We start from the raw sequence: 16,620 nt of genomic DNA on the forward strand, positions 1-16,620 counted from the left end.
TCTCTTTTTAGGACTCTGGCTAGAGATTAATATTTGGTTAATCCTTTCTAAGAACCATCTTTTGGTTTCACTCATCTGTTCTATTGTTTTTTTTTAGTTTCTGTATCATTTATTTCTGCTCTAATTTTTATTATTTCCTTCCTTCTCCTGGTTTTGGATTTTGTTTGTTCTCTTTCTAGCTCCTTTACGTGCAAAGTAGGTTATTTGAAATTTCTCTTGTTTCTTGAGGTAGACGGCATGGGCATCTATTTCCATCATAGAACTGCTTTTCCTGCATTCCAAAGAATTTGGACCACTGTGCTTTCTTTTTCAAATTGTTATTACCTTAACTGTGGTGTAGTTAATGTACAGTGTCAGTTTCAGGTGTCCAACAGCGTTCAACACTTCTGTACAGGACCCAGTGCTCGTCATGGTGAGTGGACTCTGGACCACCGTTTTCACTTTCGTAAATCACCATCTGTTTTTTTTTTTTTTTAAGATTTTATTTCTTTATTTCAGAGAGAGAGAATGAGAGAGAAAGCATATGAGAGGGGGGAGGGTCAGAGGGAGAAGCAGACTCCCCGCCGAGCAGGGAGCCCGATGCGGGACTCGATCCCGGGACTCCAGGATCATGACCTGAGCTGAAGGCAGTCGCTCAACCAACTGAGCCACCCAGGTGCCCTATCACTATCTGTTTTTTAATTTCCTCTCTGATTTCTTCAGTGACCCACTGTTTAGTAGCATGTTGTTTAGCTTCCATGTATGTGTTTTCCAGTTTTTTTTCTGTGATTGATAGAGTTTCTTACTTTTGTGGTCTGAAAAGTTACCTAAAAAAAGATTTCACTCTTCTTCAATTTATGGTGACTTGTTTTGCGGCCGAACATGTGAGCTGTCATGGACAGTATTCTAAGCACACTAGAGAAGTATGTGTACCCTGCTGTTTCCGTATGCAGTGTGATGGATGTGTCTCTGTGCTGGATCGAGCCCCACATCGAGCTCCCTGCTCAGCGGGAAGCCTGCTTCTCCCTCTCCCACACCCCCTGCTTGTGTTCCTTCTCTCACTGTCTCTCTGTCAATAAGTAAATAAAATTTTTATTTAAAAAAAAAAAGAGAAACTTAGGTATTTTTTTAGTTTTGGTGCAGTTATAAATGGAAGTTTTTCCTAAGAAAAAACTTAACCAAGGAGGTGAAATAAAAACTATAGCGCTCTGATGAAAGAAATTCAAGACAACACAAACAAATGTAAAGACATACCAGACTCATGGATTCGAAAAGTTAATATTGTTAAAATGTCCACGCTATTCAAAGTAATCTGCACATTCAATGCAATCCCTGTCGAAATACCATAGCATTTTTCACAGAACGGTAACAATCCTAAAAGTTGTATGGACCCACAAAAGGCCCTAAAATAGCGAAAACAATCTTGAGAAAGAACAAAGCTGTAGGTATCACAATCCCAGATTTCAAGATAAACTGCAAAGCTGGAGTAATCAGAACAGTATGACACCTAGATCAAGAGAACAGAAAAGAAAGCCCAGAAATAAACCCACGCTCATATGGTCAATTAATCCATGAAAAAGGATACAGGAATACACAATTAAAAAATGATAATCTTTTCAATAAATGGTGCTGGGAAAACTGAACCACTACCTGCAGAAGAATGAAACTGGACCACTTTCTTACACCATACACAAAAATAAATTTAAAATGGACTAAAGACTTAAATGTGAGACCTGATACCATATAACTCCTGGAAGCAAACACAGGCAGTAAGATCTTTGTTATGGGCCTTAGCAACATATTTTTAGATATATCTCCTAGGGCAAGGGAAACAAACGCAAAAATAAACTATTGGGACAACACCAAAATTAAAAGCTTCTGCACAGCAAAGGAAACCATCAACAAAACAAAAAGGCGATCTACTGAATGAAAGAAGATACTTGCAATGATATATCTGAAAAGGGACTAATATCCAAAATATACAAAGGAATTCTATAAATGAACACCCCAAAAACAAATAATCTGATTAAAAAATAGGTAGAGGATCTGAGTAGACATTTTTCCAAGAAAACATACAGATGGAAACAGACACATGAAAAGATGCTCAACATCACTAACATCAAAGAAATGTATATCAAAGAATCACAACAAGACATCGCCTGACACCTGTCAGAACGGCTAGAATCAAAAAGACAAGAAATAACAAGTGTTGGTGCAGATGCGGAGAAAAAGGAACGTTCGTGCACTATCACTGGGAATGCAAATGGGTGCAGCCGCTGTGGAAAACAGTAACGAGGACTACCCTAACTATTCACTAGTTCCACTACTGCGTATTTACCCAAGAAAAATAAAAACACTAATTTGAAAAGACACATGCATCCCCTTGTTTACTGCAGCCTTCTTTACAACAGCCAAGAGGACGCAGCCCCTGATATGGGTGCATACAGGTACAGTAAAAAGCAGACCCCTAAGTACAGAAAACAATCTGGGGGTGGCCAGAGGGGAGGGGGCCGGGGTGGGCCAAGTGGGTGAGGGGAGTGGGAGGCGCAGCCCAGGGAATACGGTCAACGGTACCGCGACAGTGCTGTGTGGGGACAGACGGTGGCTCCGCTCGTGGTGAGCACAGCACCGCTGTGGTGTTCACCTGAGACTCATGGACACTGTGTCAGCACACGCATCCCTTCTTCGTCTGCCTCTTCCCAGTGCAGTGACACAGTCTGGCAGAAATCAGAGGTGCATTAACCTGTCGACTCGGCCCATGTCTGCATGGTTAACTAGCAAAATAAAGGAACATACTACACGATAATCTGTATTATCATTAAAGGCTTTTTTTTTTAGCAGGATATACATTACTCAGAAATTAAAAACTATAATGCTATTCTTCCCATAACAAAATAAAGATTTTAAAATGCCCCATACATTTTATTTAATTTTTTTTTTTTTTTATTCATGAGAGTGAGAGAGAGAGAGAGAGAGAGGCAGAGGCAGAGGCAGAGGGAGAAGCAGGCTCCCCGCCTAGCAGGGAGCCCGATGCAGGACTCGATCCCAGGACCCTGGGATCACGACCTGAGCCGAAGGCAGACGCTCAACCATCTGAGCCACCCAGGCGCCCGCCCCATACATTTTAAAAATCATAAAGGACACAATATTTTGACTCTAAATTTATTCAAATGCAGGTGAGATTAGAAAGTAAACAAAATGCCAAGGCCCAAGACTATCTTATCCCAAAGGCGGCGCTGCATTACCTGGGGAATCCAGCCCACACAGCAAGGGAGAATGGGCGATACACTGGGAGAATCGTGGTGATTTTCCGAGAGCCGGCTTCCATCAAAACTGCAGCCTTCCAGTAACAAGCCACCCATCTGTCATGGAAACAAGCAAACCCGTGAAATCCACATCCAGTCCGAAACGTCAGGAGTTACTGTGTGTTAGCACACGATGCAAGGCAACAGACTAGGTACACGAAGTATTCTGAAAACAAAGATGGTATTTAACCTGAGAATAAAGAAGGTGAAGACCGGGGCCAGTGTTCACAGGACTTCCTTATGTCTGGATCTATTTATTTAGCAGACAGTTTGGAAAGAAATGCTTACAATGTATTTAGTTACAACTGCAGGTATGTTGGTATTAGATTAATAGAAATATAATGGAAAATGCCCCAAAGTTAGTCTTTCTCCAACAGGGTGAAAGAAAAGCATAATTAAAGAAGACTGTGTGCTCCCTGCTTGGGGTTCCGACATCATTTTCTAAAGAAAAGAACAAAGCTCAGAAAGTTGAATGCAAAACATCTATGACATGTAGTGCAAAGCTGAAAGAATAATAAAGTTAATCTCTTTCTCTAGATTAACCTTAGTGTACATTTAGGGAATTATGAAAATAAAAATATAACTATTTTGATAATATTAGTTTCATATTTCTTCTTTAAAAGCGTTCACTCTTTTAGTTTCTGCACTGCTGATCTACCCTGAGTTTATTTAAAGTCAACAAAGGTCAAGTCAGTAATTTGTATTCAGAGCCACATCTACAGTCTCTTAATGTGGACTTGATAGAAAATACAGAACAATCTCTTCTTTTTAAAGGTTTTACTTATTTTAGAGAGAGAGCACCTGAGCAGGGAAGGGGCAACGGGAGAATCTCAAGCAGATTCCTCGTTGAGTGTGGAGCCTGATGCGGGGCTCAACCCCAGGACCCCGAGGATCATGACCTGAGCCGAAACCAAGAGTCAGACACTTAACTGCCCGAGCCATCCGGCGCCCCAATACAGAACAATCTTATAAATATTACCTAGTACCTTTAGGTTTTATCAAATGCTAAATGAAAGTGCTATAGAATTTAGTCAAGAGAACACTTTATGTTGGAAGACTCACTAGAATTTAGCTGAGAATGGGTTTTAGGGAGTGCTGTAGGTCTGAAGAGGTAATAGTAGAGTATGCCTTGACAATTTTGAATAGCTAATTTTACAGTAAGATTGCTGTACCATAGAAAAGACAGGTAACTTGTCAGTGAGAGAGCTGGTATAAAAACAGAATTACTGAATACCTAAGTTCAATATTTTTTCTACTACAGCACTGACGTGATGATATTCGGGCCACTTTAAGAGTTGATAAAGCATGGTAGCCCTGAAAAAATGTTAAAATTTAGAGAGTACCTGCTAATTTCAGTGGTAGAATCTCTCTAGGTAAGACATTTTAAGGCCTCTTCTAGAAATTTCATCAAGTTTCAAGCTGAAGTCGTCCGCCTGGAAATTCGTAAACACAGTTCTTGCTGAAAGTACCACAGGAGGGAACTGAGACACAAACGCATTGTTGTTCCCTTCTAACAAGGAGGGGTGCTGAGAAACCGTATTTCCTGGAGTCCTGTTTCAGTAGTTGGCACATCTAGAGCCTGACAGACATCCTGGGCTCCCCCAGCCTCCCCTGGGCCATCAAACTGCCCAGTCCTGCCACTTCTAAGAGACACCTTCCAAATCTCTCCTTTTCTCTCGGCACCCTCTAGGACTATCCTATCATGAAATTTAAAGGCCATCGGTGGAATTTAAAGACCTCATCATTCCTGAGAGTGACACTACAACATAAGAATGTCCAACGTAAGAATGTAAAAAAGTAATACCCTATCGTCTATATAATAAAATGGTAACATATCAGGGATTGGAATGGTTTCAACAAAGGTTACCCTTGTTTCAACTGTAGCTTCTTTAAAGGAAGGAATGAAAGAAGACAGGCCCAAAACATTTCCTTTATTGCTGAAACACAGCTTGGAGGATCTAATGAGTCTCCAGGCAAATGGATTTCCTAATGTGAAAATCAAGAATCGAGCAGGCTTCACTTCTACTTATACAAGCACTGAGCTAAGCACCCAGCCACAGAGACTGCCCAAGAGGAGCAGAGCAGAATGTTATCCCCAAGAGAAAAGCCTAAGGAAGACACAGGACTCCACCAGGTCCCACGGGAAGCGCAGCGTGCCGGAATGCTAGGGGACCGCGCGTTCTCAGCATCCTGGGCACTGCAGGAAACAAGCGGATTCGGCCAGGCAGAGGACTTGTCGTTTTGCCTTCGGTGTGTGGTGGCCTCACAGTAAACGGGACGGCAAGGGGCTCCGGAGCTCCGGAGCTCCCGGCGAGACCTGAGTGGTGAGCGCATCGGGAGCCTGATGCAAGCATGTCCCAGCACCCCACTTCACAAGGGCTGCTGAACAAACAGACAAGTGATGGCAGGGAGGACACTGTAGAGGGCCACGCTTCGGGACCTGGAAATCAATATACACACGCGTTCTCTTCAGTAGGTCTGGAGGGTCTGAGATACTGATTGCTTTGGGAACTACAGCCTTGCTTGAACACGTCAGCAGCTGAATTCAGTCTAAGGTAGTAGAGCTTGAAAGAGAAATGATGAAAAATACATACCTTCCTGCACATGTATGTTTTCAGAGAGCCTTACAATAAATGTCTGAGGAAAGTTATTATTTAAATCCATTGATAAAGGAGACAACAAGGACTCAGATTACTCCATGAATTGCTTAAAGACACATGGTTATTTTTTGGAGAACTAAGATTAGAATATTGTTTTACTAACTGTTGGCCTTTTCTCCCCAATCTATAAAACGTAACATAGAAGCTTGGGGTTTTCTGGTTGTTGATCATTTTATTCCCATTTTGTAAGAACAGAGGCAACATAGTTCCAGAAATATTCACACACTTTGACTCAGAATGTAACTCATTTCCCTTGCTGTTTGTACCACTGTAGATCTGAAGAATGATGCCACATTCCATCCGTGGGGCTCACAGCTGCCAGAGACCACCCAACCTGGTCAAGGGCATGGCTCCTGGATGATATGTGTCCTCTCCCTTTCCTTAACAGCTGGGCAAGAGTGTATGACAGAGAAGGTAGTTCTTACAGGTTAGAGGCTCAGGTTAAAATAAAATGCCATGGGATGAAAGAAAATCCTTCCGATTCCTTCAGCTTCAGGGGAGAATTTTATAGCTATCTATAGAGAGCCAAAAGAGAAAAATCCAGCTTGTCGTTAATGAACATATTTCTGGCATATGAGAACACCATTACTGACATGACAAGCCTACCACGGTGCCTCTCCTGTTGTAGGCCCAAACTCAACAACCCAACAAGCGCTTGAGTGAGCACCCACTATGTAATTATCGTTTGATGTATTTGGGATACAATGAAACCATGAAAAAAATGACTACTCTCATGGGACTTACACTCCAGTGGATTAAGACAGACAACAAATAAACACAATAAATAAACTATGTAGTAAGTCATAAAGCAGTAGTGAAATGAAGATTGTTAAACTGGGAACTACAACTATGTACACAGAACTTCTGAAAAGCCAGTTGCCCACGGTTACGTAAGTTGAAGAACTGTAGTCTCACATTTATGTAAAGACTGAATTGCATGTGATGCCCTGGAAGAGATGGTGGGGATTTAAGATGGGGAGCACTGCCCTCTCCTCAGACCAACCGCGGGCCAGGCAGAGTAGCCCAGTACCATACTGTGCTGGGTCACAGCGGGCAGAAGGCAGAGGGCGGTCCCGTGTGCGAACAGGAAACAAGAATGGCTGGAACGCGCTGGGCTGCACAGGAAGGCTGGCATCACTGGGGACAGGTGTCCACGGCAGACTGTGACCTGGTTTTCTTATTAACATGCACATGATTACCTACCGTTATTTATTATTATAAAAGTAATGGATTTTTAGTAGGAAAGCTACCAGAGAAAATCTATGCTGCAAAAGATGGCTTGACTCTTTTTCTTCTTAAACACATACGGCTTCGGGGCACCTGGGGGCTCAGTCAGGTAAGCATCTGCCTTCAGCTCAGGTCATGATCCCGGGGTGCTGGGATCAAGTCTCATGTCGGGCTCCCTGCTCAGCGGGGAGCCTGCTTCTCCCTCTCCCACTCCCCCTGCTTGTGTTCCCTCTTTTGCTATCTCTCTGTCAAATAAATAAAATCTTTAAAAAAAAAACCAATGCAGACGGCTTGAATTTAACACCAAACTATTACAACACACAAACTGTAAACTCCCTGAGGATAAGACTTGGTCTATTTTTCATAAACCATACATGCTTTATTGTATAGTTAATATTTACTGAATTGAGTTTTAGAGCAGGAAACCTAAATGAACTTCAAGATTTGTATCATTTTTTTTTTTTTACCAAAAGTTACATTTTTAAATATGTTGTGTCCCTAACATTCTTATTTTTGCATTAGAAAGGATTTTATTTTGTCCAAGTTGCTTCATCCTAAATCTTCACTTTGACTTTTCACACTGGAAATACAATCTATTTCTGCTGATCTTATACTAAAAAGATAAGTGACTCTGAGATTGGGGTTTCAGAGTCTTTATCAGAGTTGGTAATATTATTATTTTTAGACTTAGATAAGCATCAAAAATTACTATACTACCTTAATCTGCAGCTTTGCTTCTTGCAGCCGACCTTTCCACGAGGCTACAAACTTAAGGCTATCCACAGAACAGCCCATCGCCCTGTAACGGTAAAGCAAAAAGAAGGAATCCTCAGGAATTAAAATACAGAGAGTAACGGCAGACATATTCCTATTTGTTTACAATTGAAATATTTACAATGTGCAAGTAAAGCAGATTTCTTAAACAATGCACAGTATCTTAGACCTCACACCAAATCTGTAAAGTTAACTGGTTACGCAATCTCCTGTTCCTTAAGCATGCATGGCCTTGCGGTTTCATTTTCAAGGTCTCCGATCAGACCATCACATGATAAGTGTACCATAAATGCATACTTATTAGTTGAACTGAAACACTGATACTTATAAAACAATCCTCAGGCACTACACATTGAACCCCCCAAATCAACACAGAACTAAAACTTGGTTCAGTTTCTTTTTCCAAGTATCTTTTATTACATTCTGATTTATTTAAAAAAACCAGTCTGGGGCGCCTGGGTGGCTCAGTCGTTAAGCGTCTGCCTTCGGCTCAGGTCATGATCCCACGGTCCTGGGATGGAGCCCCGCGTCAGGCTCCCTGCTTGGCAGGAAGCCTGCTTCTCCCTCTCCCACTCCCCCTGCTTGTGTTCCCTCTCTCACTGCGTCTCTGTCAAATAAATAAATAAAATCTTAAAAAAAAAAAACAAAAAAACAGTCTACATGGTACAATTATCCAAGTGTGTTATAAAAAAAAGAGCTTGATCGTAACTATCAAATCCTGCTCCCCACCAGGAAGCCTGGTCAGCATGTCCAACAGAAGTGTCTGCAAAAATAAAAATGCTTTTGTGCAGTGCCAAGTGGTCGCCACGGGTGACTCGATGTGGTTGGTGTGACTGAGAAATTTCACGCTTACTTTTATTTCACGTTGCCTCCTTTAACTACACATAGCTCCATCCCACCTCCACTCACACTGTCAGACACGGCATATCCAGATCAATCACCACGTTTTAAAAATTAAATTTCACCTTTTTCAATTCTAATAAAAACATCATAATTGTAAGCAATGCTTTTTAAACTAAAAGTTCACTGTGTTAAGAAATGCCAACAATAAGTTTCTTTCTTGACAACGAAGGGAATGTGATCCAAAGCGCAGGAAGCAGATGGACAAACCCGTCAAGAGTTCACCTTGCTCACCTTGCCGTTTCCTGGCGAAGGGCGTTGAGAAACGTGTCTGGGTGGAAGAGTTCTGACAGGTCAAGTGTATCAGAGAGAAGAGCCTGCTTCTCAGCTCTCTCTACCCAGCTCTAGAGTGGAAAAAATAAGACACACACCCATTTAAAAACTTTGTAAGCTTGAAAGACAAATCTTTTAAAGAACTCTTATGTAAAAATCATGTTCAATGAGAAAGTTATGCCATTTCTAATTGCTCTGAAATAGTGTCTGGAAAAAAAAAGATTTCTACTTTACATCGTGTGAGGTCTATTATTTTTCTTCTTTTGACATAACATCCATCCATCATAAAAATAAGCTTCCTTGCACAACCTTTTGCTGGTAAAAATCTACTCCAAATAAAAAGTCTAAATAAAATATGACAATTAATCTAACATATAGCATTTCCACGGGGGCTGGCACTTCTCATGATGAGCTACCGCTCCAAGTGTGCTCAGAAGATGAACTGAGAATGCGGCCCAAACGCGGAATCCTCAGGGCCCCCAAGTCCTGGTCATGAGAACTGAACTGGGTCCAGTTCCAGACCTGACTGCAAATTTGCCATCTTTCTGAATCAAGTAGTACAGTGGAGGGTAATGTCCAAGAAGAAAGGATTCTTTGTTAAAAGGTGTTTTTGAACAGTCTTTTATTTTTTTAAAAAGATTTATTTATTTGACAGAGAGAGACACAGTGAGAGAAGGAACACAAGCAGGGGGAGTGGGAGAGGGAGAAGCAGGCTTCCCGCGTAGCAGGGAGCCTGATGTGGGGCTCGATCCCAAGACCCCGGGATCATGACCTGAGCCGAAGGCAGACACTCAACGACTGAGCCACCCAGGTGCCCCAAACAGTCTTTTCTTCTCATCTGGCATTTTATGAACCCACTTACGTTCCACTGGAGAAATATACATCATCATCATCAAGCATGTTTTATGAGTTTAATAAGAAATTGTCATTTGGAACCAATAAAAATCACAAAGTCTTGTACGACACTTATTACGTGCGTGCTTCCCGCATATCAGCCAAGCCCACACTTACCCCCACCCCTGAAAGTGAGTGTCCTACCCCTTTCACAGGTGAGGACGTAGAGGCACAGGAGATAGACTGAAGCAGCCCCACCTGATCTGTTTTTGTGCGATACTCCGGGCAAGTGCTAAAGTGCCTTAAGGGAAAGGTAACTTACTGGTGATTGCTGCGTCAGTCTGTCAGCCCCGCTGGTGCAAACCTGCACAACCGTCATCTACTCCGTCATTCACTTTGTATGATTTGTGAAGGCTAGCGAACACTGTGTTTATTACTGTACAGAAGAGCGATGCTTCATGTGCTGGAACACCCCGCTATCCGCCCAAGCATTTACATCTGTCAGCCAGGTGCACAAGAGGAGAAACTCCAAAGCTACTGTGTTTGCATTAATGTCCTAAGGCCTTTGACTAGTCCTCCTACCCTGCAGCAAAAATGTTCCTGCGCCCCTAATACCACTTGATAATATGTGTATTTAAGAATCAGAAACAACTGGGCACCTGGGTGGCTCAGTTGGTTGGGCGACTGCCTTCGGCTCAGGTCATGATCCTGGAGTCCCGGGATCGAGTACCGCATCGGGCTCCCTGCTCGGCGGGGAGCCTGCTTCTCCCTCTGACCCTCCCCCCTCATGTACTCTCTCTCATTCTCGCTCTCTCAAATAAATAAATAAATCTTTAAAAAAAAATAAAAATAAAAAAAATAAATAAATAAAAGAAACAACTTAAAAGAGAGCTCTTTAACAAACTATGATGATTTCTTCTTGGATGTTATCCTTTAAAAGAGTAACACATCATACAGTACCTATTTTCAATAAAGGACGTTTAAATTATTCATTGTTTACTCCCTATGAAATATTTTTATTATCTGCCTTCTATTTTCATTAGCTAAACATAGCTAACAAATTATGCTTGCATGATCTTTTATTTTAAGTAATATTTAATGCATACATATTTCAAATTAATACTATCATTAATTTCTTAAAATTAAATTTTAATTCAAAAATTTCAAAAGAGTTGTTGCTAGTAACAGATATGCATATGTTCAAATTAATTAAAAATTAAAGTGTGGCTGATAATCAGATTTTTACTTAAAGTCTGAATTAATAAAATTAGTAAAAAGGGAAAAGCTTGTATAATACAAATGTTTTTATTAGTCCATGGGGGGGGAAATCATCTTTTTGTCTGTTAAGCTTAAAGGCAGACTAAAACAAAGGCATATTTGATAAGATGAAGTTCAACAAAGATTCTTTTAATATGTATATTGTCTTTGAACAGCAAACTTCACAGTAAACACAGTGAAGCACATTTTTTACAAATTACATTTCAACCTGTTTACAGCAGTTTATTCATAACAGTCAAAACTGGGAAGCAAACAAGATTTCCTCCAGTAGGTGATGGATAAATACAATGAAGCAATGAACTATCAAGCCATGAAGAGACATGGAAGAACCTTAAATGCACACTACTAAGTTAAAGAAGCCATGAGAAATGGCTACATTACTACAGGATCCCAATAATATAAAAGGCGAGACTATGGAGACAGGAGGAAGACCAGTGGTTTGCCAGGGTGGGGGAGAGGGGGGTAAAGAGGCGGAGCACAGAGGATTTTGAGGGCAGTGAAACTTCTCTGTACGATGATGTAATGATGAGTATGTATCGTTATATATTTGTCCAAACCCACAGACTATAAAATATCAAGAGCAAATCTGAAGGTCAACTGCGGACACTGGGTGATTATGACTGGTCAATATAGGTTCATCCTTGGTTTAAAAAAAACAAACAAAAACAAAAGTATCATTCTGGTGAGTGATATTGATGATGAGGAAGGTGATGCATGTGTGGGAGCAGGGGTGTATGGGAAATGTCTGTACCTTCACCTCAATTTTGTTGTAAACCTAAAACTGTTCCAAAACAGTAAAGGTTATTTTAAAAACATTTAAACTCATTTTTAAGAATGGAAATAAAGACTTAAGTGGCACAGTTTCTAATGATCAGCAATATGCATATATGGATTGGGCTTCCAGCAAAGTTGTAGGCATATTAGGGGCGCCTGGGTGGCTCAGTTGGTTAAGCGACTGCCTTCGGCTCAGGTCATGATCCCGGAGTCCGGGAATCGAGTCCCACATCGGGCTCCCTGCTCGGCGGGGAGTCTGCTTCTCCCTCTAACCCTACCCCCTCTTGCGCTCTCTCGCTCACTCTCTCTCCCTAATAAATAAATTAAAAAAAAAAAAAAAAAAAAAGAAAAAAAAAAAGTTGTAGGCATATTAGTTAAAAATATTTCTCAGTAAGTGTTTTTCTTTACTCCTGGCTATCAGCCACTTTCTTTTTAAAGGATTAGGCTGGAGACTGAACATAACACCTACATGCCTCTCCGATGATTATGACACTGTATACCTCTAATTCTTCAAATGATGTATAATAAATGTAATCAGGGAGTTAAGCAAAGAAAGGGTTGCGCAAATTTTTTAACATTTCATGTGTGTGCGTACGCGTGCGCGTGCACACACACACACACACACTTAGAATTACAGAAGTAAAACTTCTAAACTGAATGAACCATAGAGATCATCTAGTATAGTTCCCTTATTAGAATACACATAAAACGATTTTTCTGGGGCACCCAGTGGCTCAGTCAGTTAAGCATCTGACTCTTGATTTCAGCTCAGGTCATCTCAGGGTTGTGAGATTGAGCCCCATGTTGGGCTCCGTGCTGGGCATGGAGCCTGATTAAGATTCTCTCTTTCCCTCTGCACTTCCCCCAACCCTCTCTCTCTCCCCCTTCCTCTCTTAAAAATAAAAAAAAAGATTTTTCCCAGGCAATACAATACAGGATGGTTTAAAATCTGCAATATTTTATCAAACAATATGCTAGTGATGAAACAGAATTTATGAATTTGAATGACATGCAAATGACATTCACTCACTTAGGAGCATTTACAGAAAGTAAGAGCTTATTATCTTGTTAGAGGAGATAAAACATGCACAAACAACTGTGATAAAAAGTATTAAATGGAGACAGTCTAAGATGGTGGCATAAGATCCTGAATTTACCTCCTCCCGTGGACATACGAAACCTGCATGTACCTATAGAATAATTCCTCCTGAAGAAGAGCTGGAAACTGACTGAAAGGCTCTGCACAACAAATAAACTATAAAGAGACCATACAGAAAAGGGAAGAAGAGATGGGAGACAAGGTAATGACAGGAACCTCATTCTCAATGTGAAGACCTACAGTAGGGAGGGAATATCACTGAGGGGCCTTTCTCAGACTTGCCCACCCTGGGATACAGCAAGAAAACAATGGTTTAAAGGGCAACTGGACAAAGAGGGGAGGAAGACATTATCAACAAAATAAAGGTCATATATGGCAGACCCACAGCTAATATCATACTCAATGGTGAAAAGCTGAAAGCTTTTCCTCTAAGATCAGAAACAAAACAAGGAAGTCCACTCTTGCCACTTCTATGCAACACAGTACTAGAAGTCCTAGCCACAGCCATTAGGCATGAAAAAGAAATAAAAGGTATCCAAATTGGAACAGAAGACGTGAAACTGTCACTATTTACAGACAACATGATTTATATAAAAACCCTAAAGACGCCACCCAAAACCTGTTAGAACTATAAATGAGTTAAAGTAAAGTCACAGGATACAAAACTAACACCCAGAAATTTGTTGCATTTTTATAGTTAATAATAAATTGTAAGAGAAATTAATCCCACTTACAGTCATATATAAAAGAATAAAATACCTAGGAATAAATTTAACCAAGAAAGTAAAAGACCTGTACTCTGAAAACTGTAAGACATGATGAGAGAAACTAGTGATAACACAAATAAATGAAAGATACACCATGCTCATGGATTAGAAGGATATTGTTACAAATGTTCATACTACCCAAAGCCATGTACAGATTCAATGCAATCCCTATCAAAATATGACAGTATTTTTTCACAGAACTAGAACAAATAATTCTAGAATTCGTAGAGAACCACCAAAGACCCTAAATAGCTAAAGCAATCTTGAGAAAAAAGAACAAAGCTGGAAGTATCACAATCCCACACCTCAAGATATAATACAAAGCTGTAGTAATCAAAACAGTATGGTACTGGCACAAATATAAACAATAAAGAGCCCAGAAATAAACACATGCTTCCATAGTCAATTAATGGACGAAGGAGACAAGAATACACAATGGGGAAAAGATCTCCTTAAGAAGCAGTGCTGGGAAAACTGGGCAGCTACCTGCAAAAGAATGAAACTGGACCACTTCCTAACATCATATGTGAAAATAAATTCATAATGGATTAAGATTTGAATGTAAGATCTAAAACCACAAAACTCCTAGAAGAAAACAGGCAGGAAGCTCTTAGCAATGTGTTTTTGGACCAGTCTCTTCAGGCAAGGTCAACAAAAGCTAAAATAAAGAAATGGAATTATATCAAATTAAAAAGCTAAGCACAGTGAAGGAAACCATCGACAAAATGAAAAGGCAGCCTACTGAAAGGGAAATCTGTGCAAAGTACACATCTGATAAAGGGTTAATCTTCAAAATACATAAAAAACTTATATAACTTAATACAAAAGAAGAAATTAAAAAATGGGCAGAGGACTTAAATAGACATTTTTTTCCCAAATCAGACATACAGATGGTCAACACACACCTGAAAAAATGCTCGGCATCACTAATCATCAGGGAAATGAAAATCAAAACCATGATGAGATATCACCTCACACCTGTCAGAATGGCTAATATCAAGAAGACAAAAAGTAAGAAGTACAAGCAAGAATGTGGAGAAAATGAAACCCTCATGCACTGTTGGTGGGAATGCAAACTGGTACAACCACTATGGAAAATAGGATGGAGGTTCTTCAAGAAATTAAAAATAGAAATACAGATAAGATCCAGCAATTCCATCTCTGGATATTTACTCAAAGAAAATGAAAACACCAATTTGAAGAGACAGATTCACCCTTATGTTCATTGCTGCACTATTTATAGTAGCCAAGACACTGAAGCAGCCTAAGTGTCCTTCAAAAGATGAATGGATAAAGAAGATCTGGTGTGTGTACAATGACATATGACTCAGCCAATACAAAAGAATAAAATCTTGCCATTTGCAAAAACAATGGTGGACACAGAAGGTATTATGGTAAGTAAAACAAATCAGACAGAGGAAGACAAATAAAACAAAACAGAAACAGACTTACAGATATAGGAAAGAAACTGCTTGGTTAACCACAGCAGGGAGGTTATGCAGGACAGGCAACAGTGGTAAAGACGTTTAAGAGGTATACTCTCAGAGTTATAAAATAAGTAACTCCTGGATGTGTATTGTACAACTCAGAGAATATTGTCAATAATACTGCAATGACTTTGTATGGTGACAGATTGAAACTAGATTTATGGGGATCATTATGTAATATATAGTCATATTTGAATACATTATGTAATATATAGCAAGAAAAAAAAAACCAAGAGCTCAGTTCAGCTTCAATATTTGGCTAAGATCTGTTATTTGCCTTCAACTTCTGGTAAGCCCAATAAATAGATGCCTACTTTTAGGGGCACCTGGGTGGCTCAGTTGGTTAAGCGACTGCCTTCAGCTCAGGTCATGATCCTGGAGTCCCTGGATCGAGTCCCGCATCGGGCTCCCTGCTCAGCAGGGAGTCTGCTTCTCCCTCTGACCCTCCCCCCTCTCATGTGCTTGCTCTCTCTCATTCTCTCTCTCTCAAATAAATAAATAAAATCTTTAAAAAAAAAATTAAAAATAAATAAATAGATGCCTACTTTTAAAAAGTCCTGGCATCCCACAAAAATTCTCACCAAAATACTAGCCAATAGGATCCAACAGTACATTAAAAGGATTATTCACCACAACCAAGTGGGATTTATTCCTGGGATGCAAGGTAGGTTCCACATCTGCAAATCAATCAATGTCATATAATACATTAATAAAAGAAAGAACAAGAACCATGTATCTCTCAAGTTAACTCTCAATAGATGCAGAAAAAGCATTTGATGAAGTACAGCATCCTTTCTTGAGTAAAACTCTTCAGAGTACAGGGATAGAGGATACATACCTCAATATCATAAAAGCCATCTATAAAAAACCCATAGCAAATATCACTCTCAATGGGGTAAAACTAAGAGCTCTCCCCCTAAGGTCAGGAACATGACAGGGACGTCCACTATCACCACTGCTATTCAACATAGAAGTCCTAGCCACAGCAATCAGACAACAAAAAGAAATCAAAGGCATCCGAATAGGCAAAGAAGTCAAACCCTCACTCTTTGCAGATGATATGATGCTTTATGTGGAAAACCCAAAAGACTCCACCCAAAAACTGCTAGAACTCATACAGGAATTCAGTAAAGTGGCAGGATATAAAATCAATGCCCGGAAATCAGTTGCATTTCTATACACCAACAATAAGACAGAAGAAAGAGAAATTAAGGAGTCGATCCCATTTACAACTGCACCCAAAACCGTAAGATACCTAGGAAT

The 16,620-nt window shown here is 40.2% G+C and overlaps 1 protein-coding gene across 1 annotated transcript in view; it reads right to left on the minus strand.

Annotated features, from left to right (window-relative positions):
- DYNC2H1 (dynein cytoplasmic 2 heavy chain 1) overlaps positions 1-16,620 on the minus strand; it is a 260,672-nt gene that overhangs the window by 6,898 nt on the left and 237,154 nt on the right. The window contains exons 82-84 of the mRNA XM_081797372.1: positions 9,080-9,189; positions 7,889-7,970; positions 3,225-3,341 (exon numbers count right to left, since the gene is read on the minus strand). Of these exons, the coding sequence (XP_081653498.1) occupies positions 3,225-3,341; positions 7,889-7,970; positions 9,080-9,189 (309 nt within the window). The remainder of the gene's footprint in view (positions 1-3,224; positions 3,342-7,888; positions 7,971-9,079; positions 9,190-16,620) is intronic.

The sequence above is a fragment of the Leptonychotes weddellii genome, chromosome 11 (genome assembly GCF_054177405.1).
Source record: "Leptonychotes weddellii isolate Sample4059 chromosome 11, ASM5417740v2, whole genome shotgun sequence".
NCBI lineage: Eukaryota > Metazoa > Chordata > Mammalia > Carnivora > Phocidae > Leptonychotes > Leptonychotes weddellii.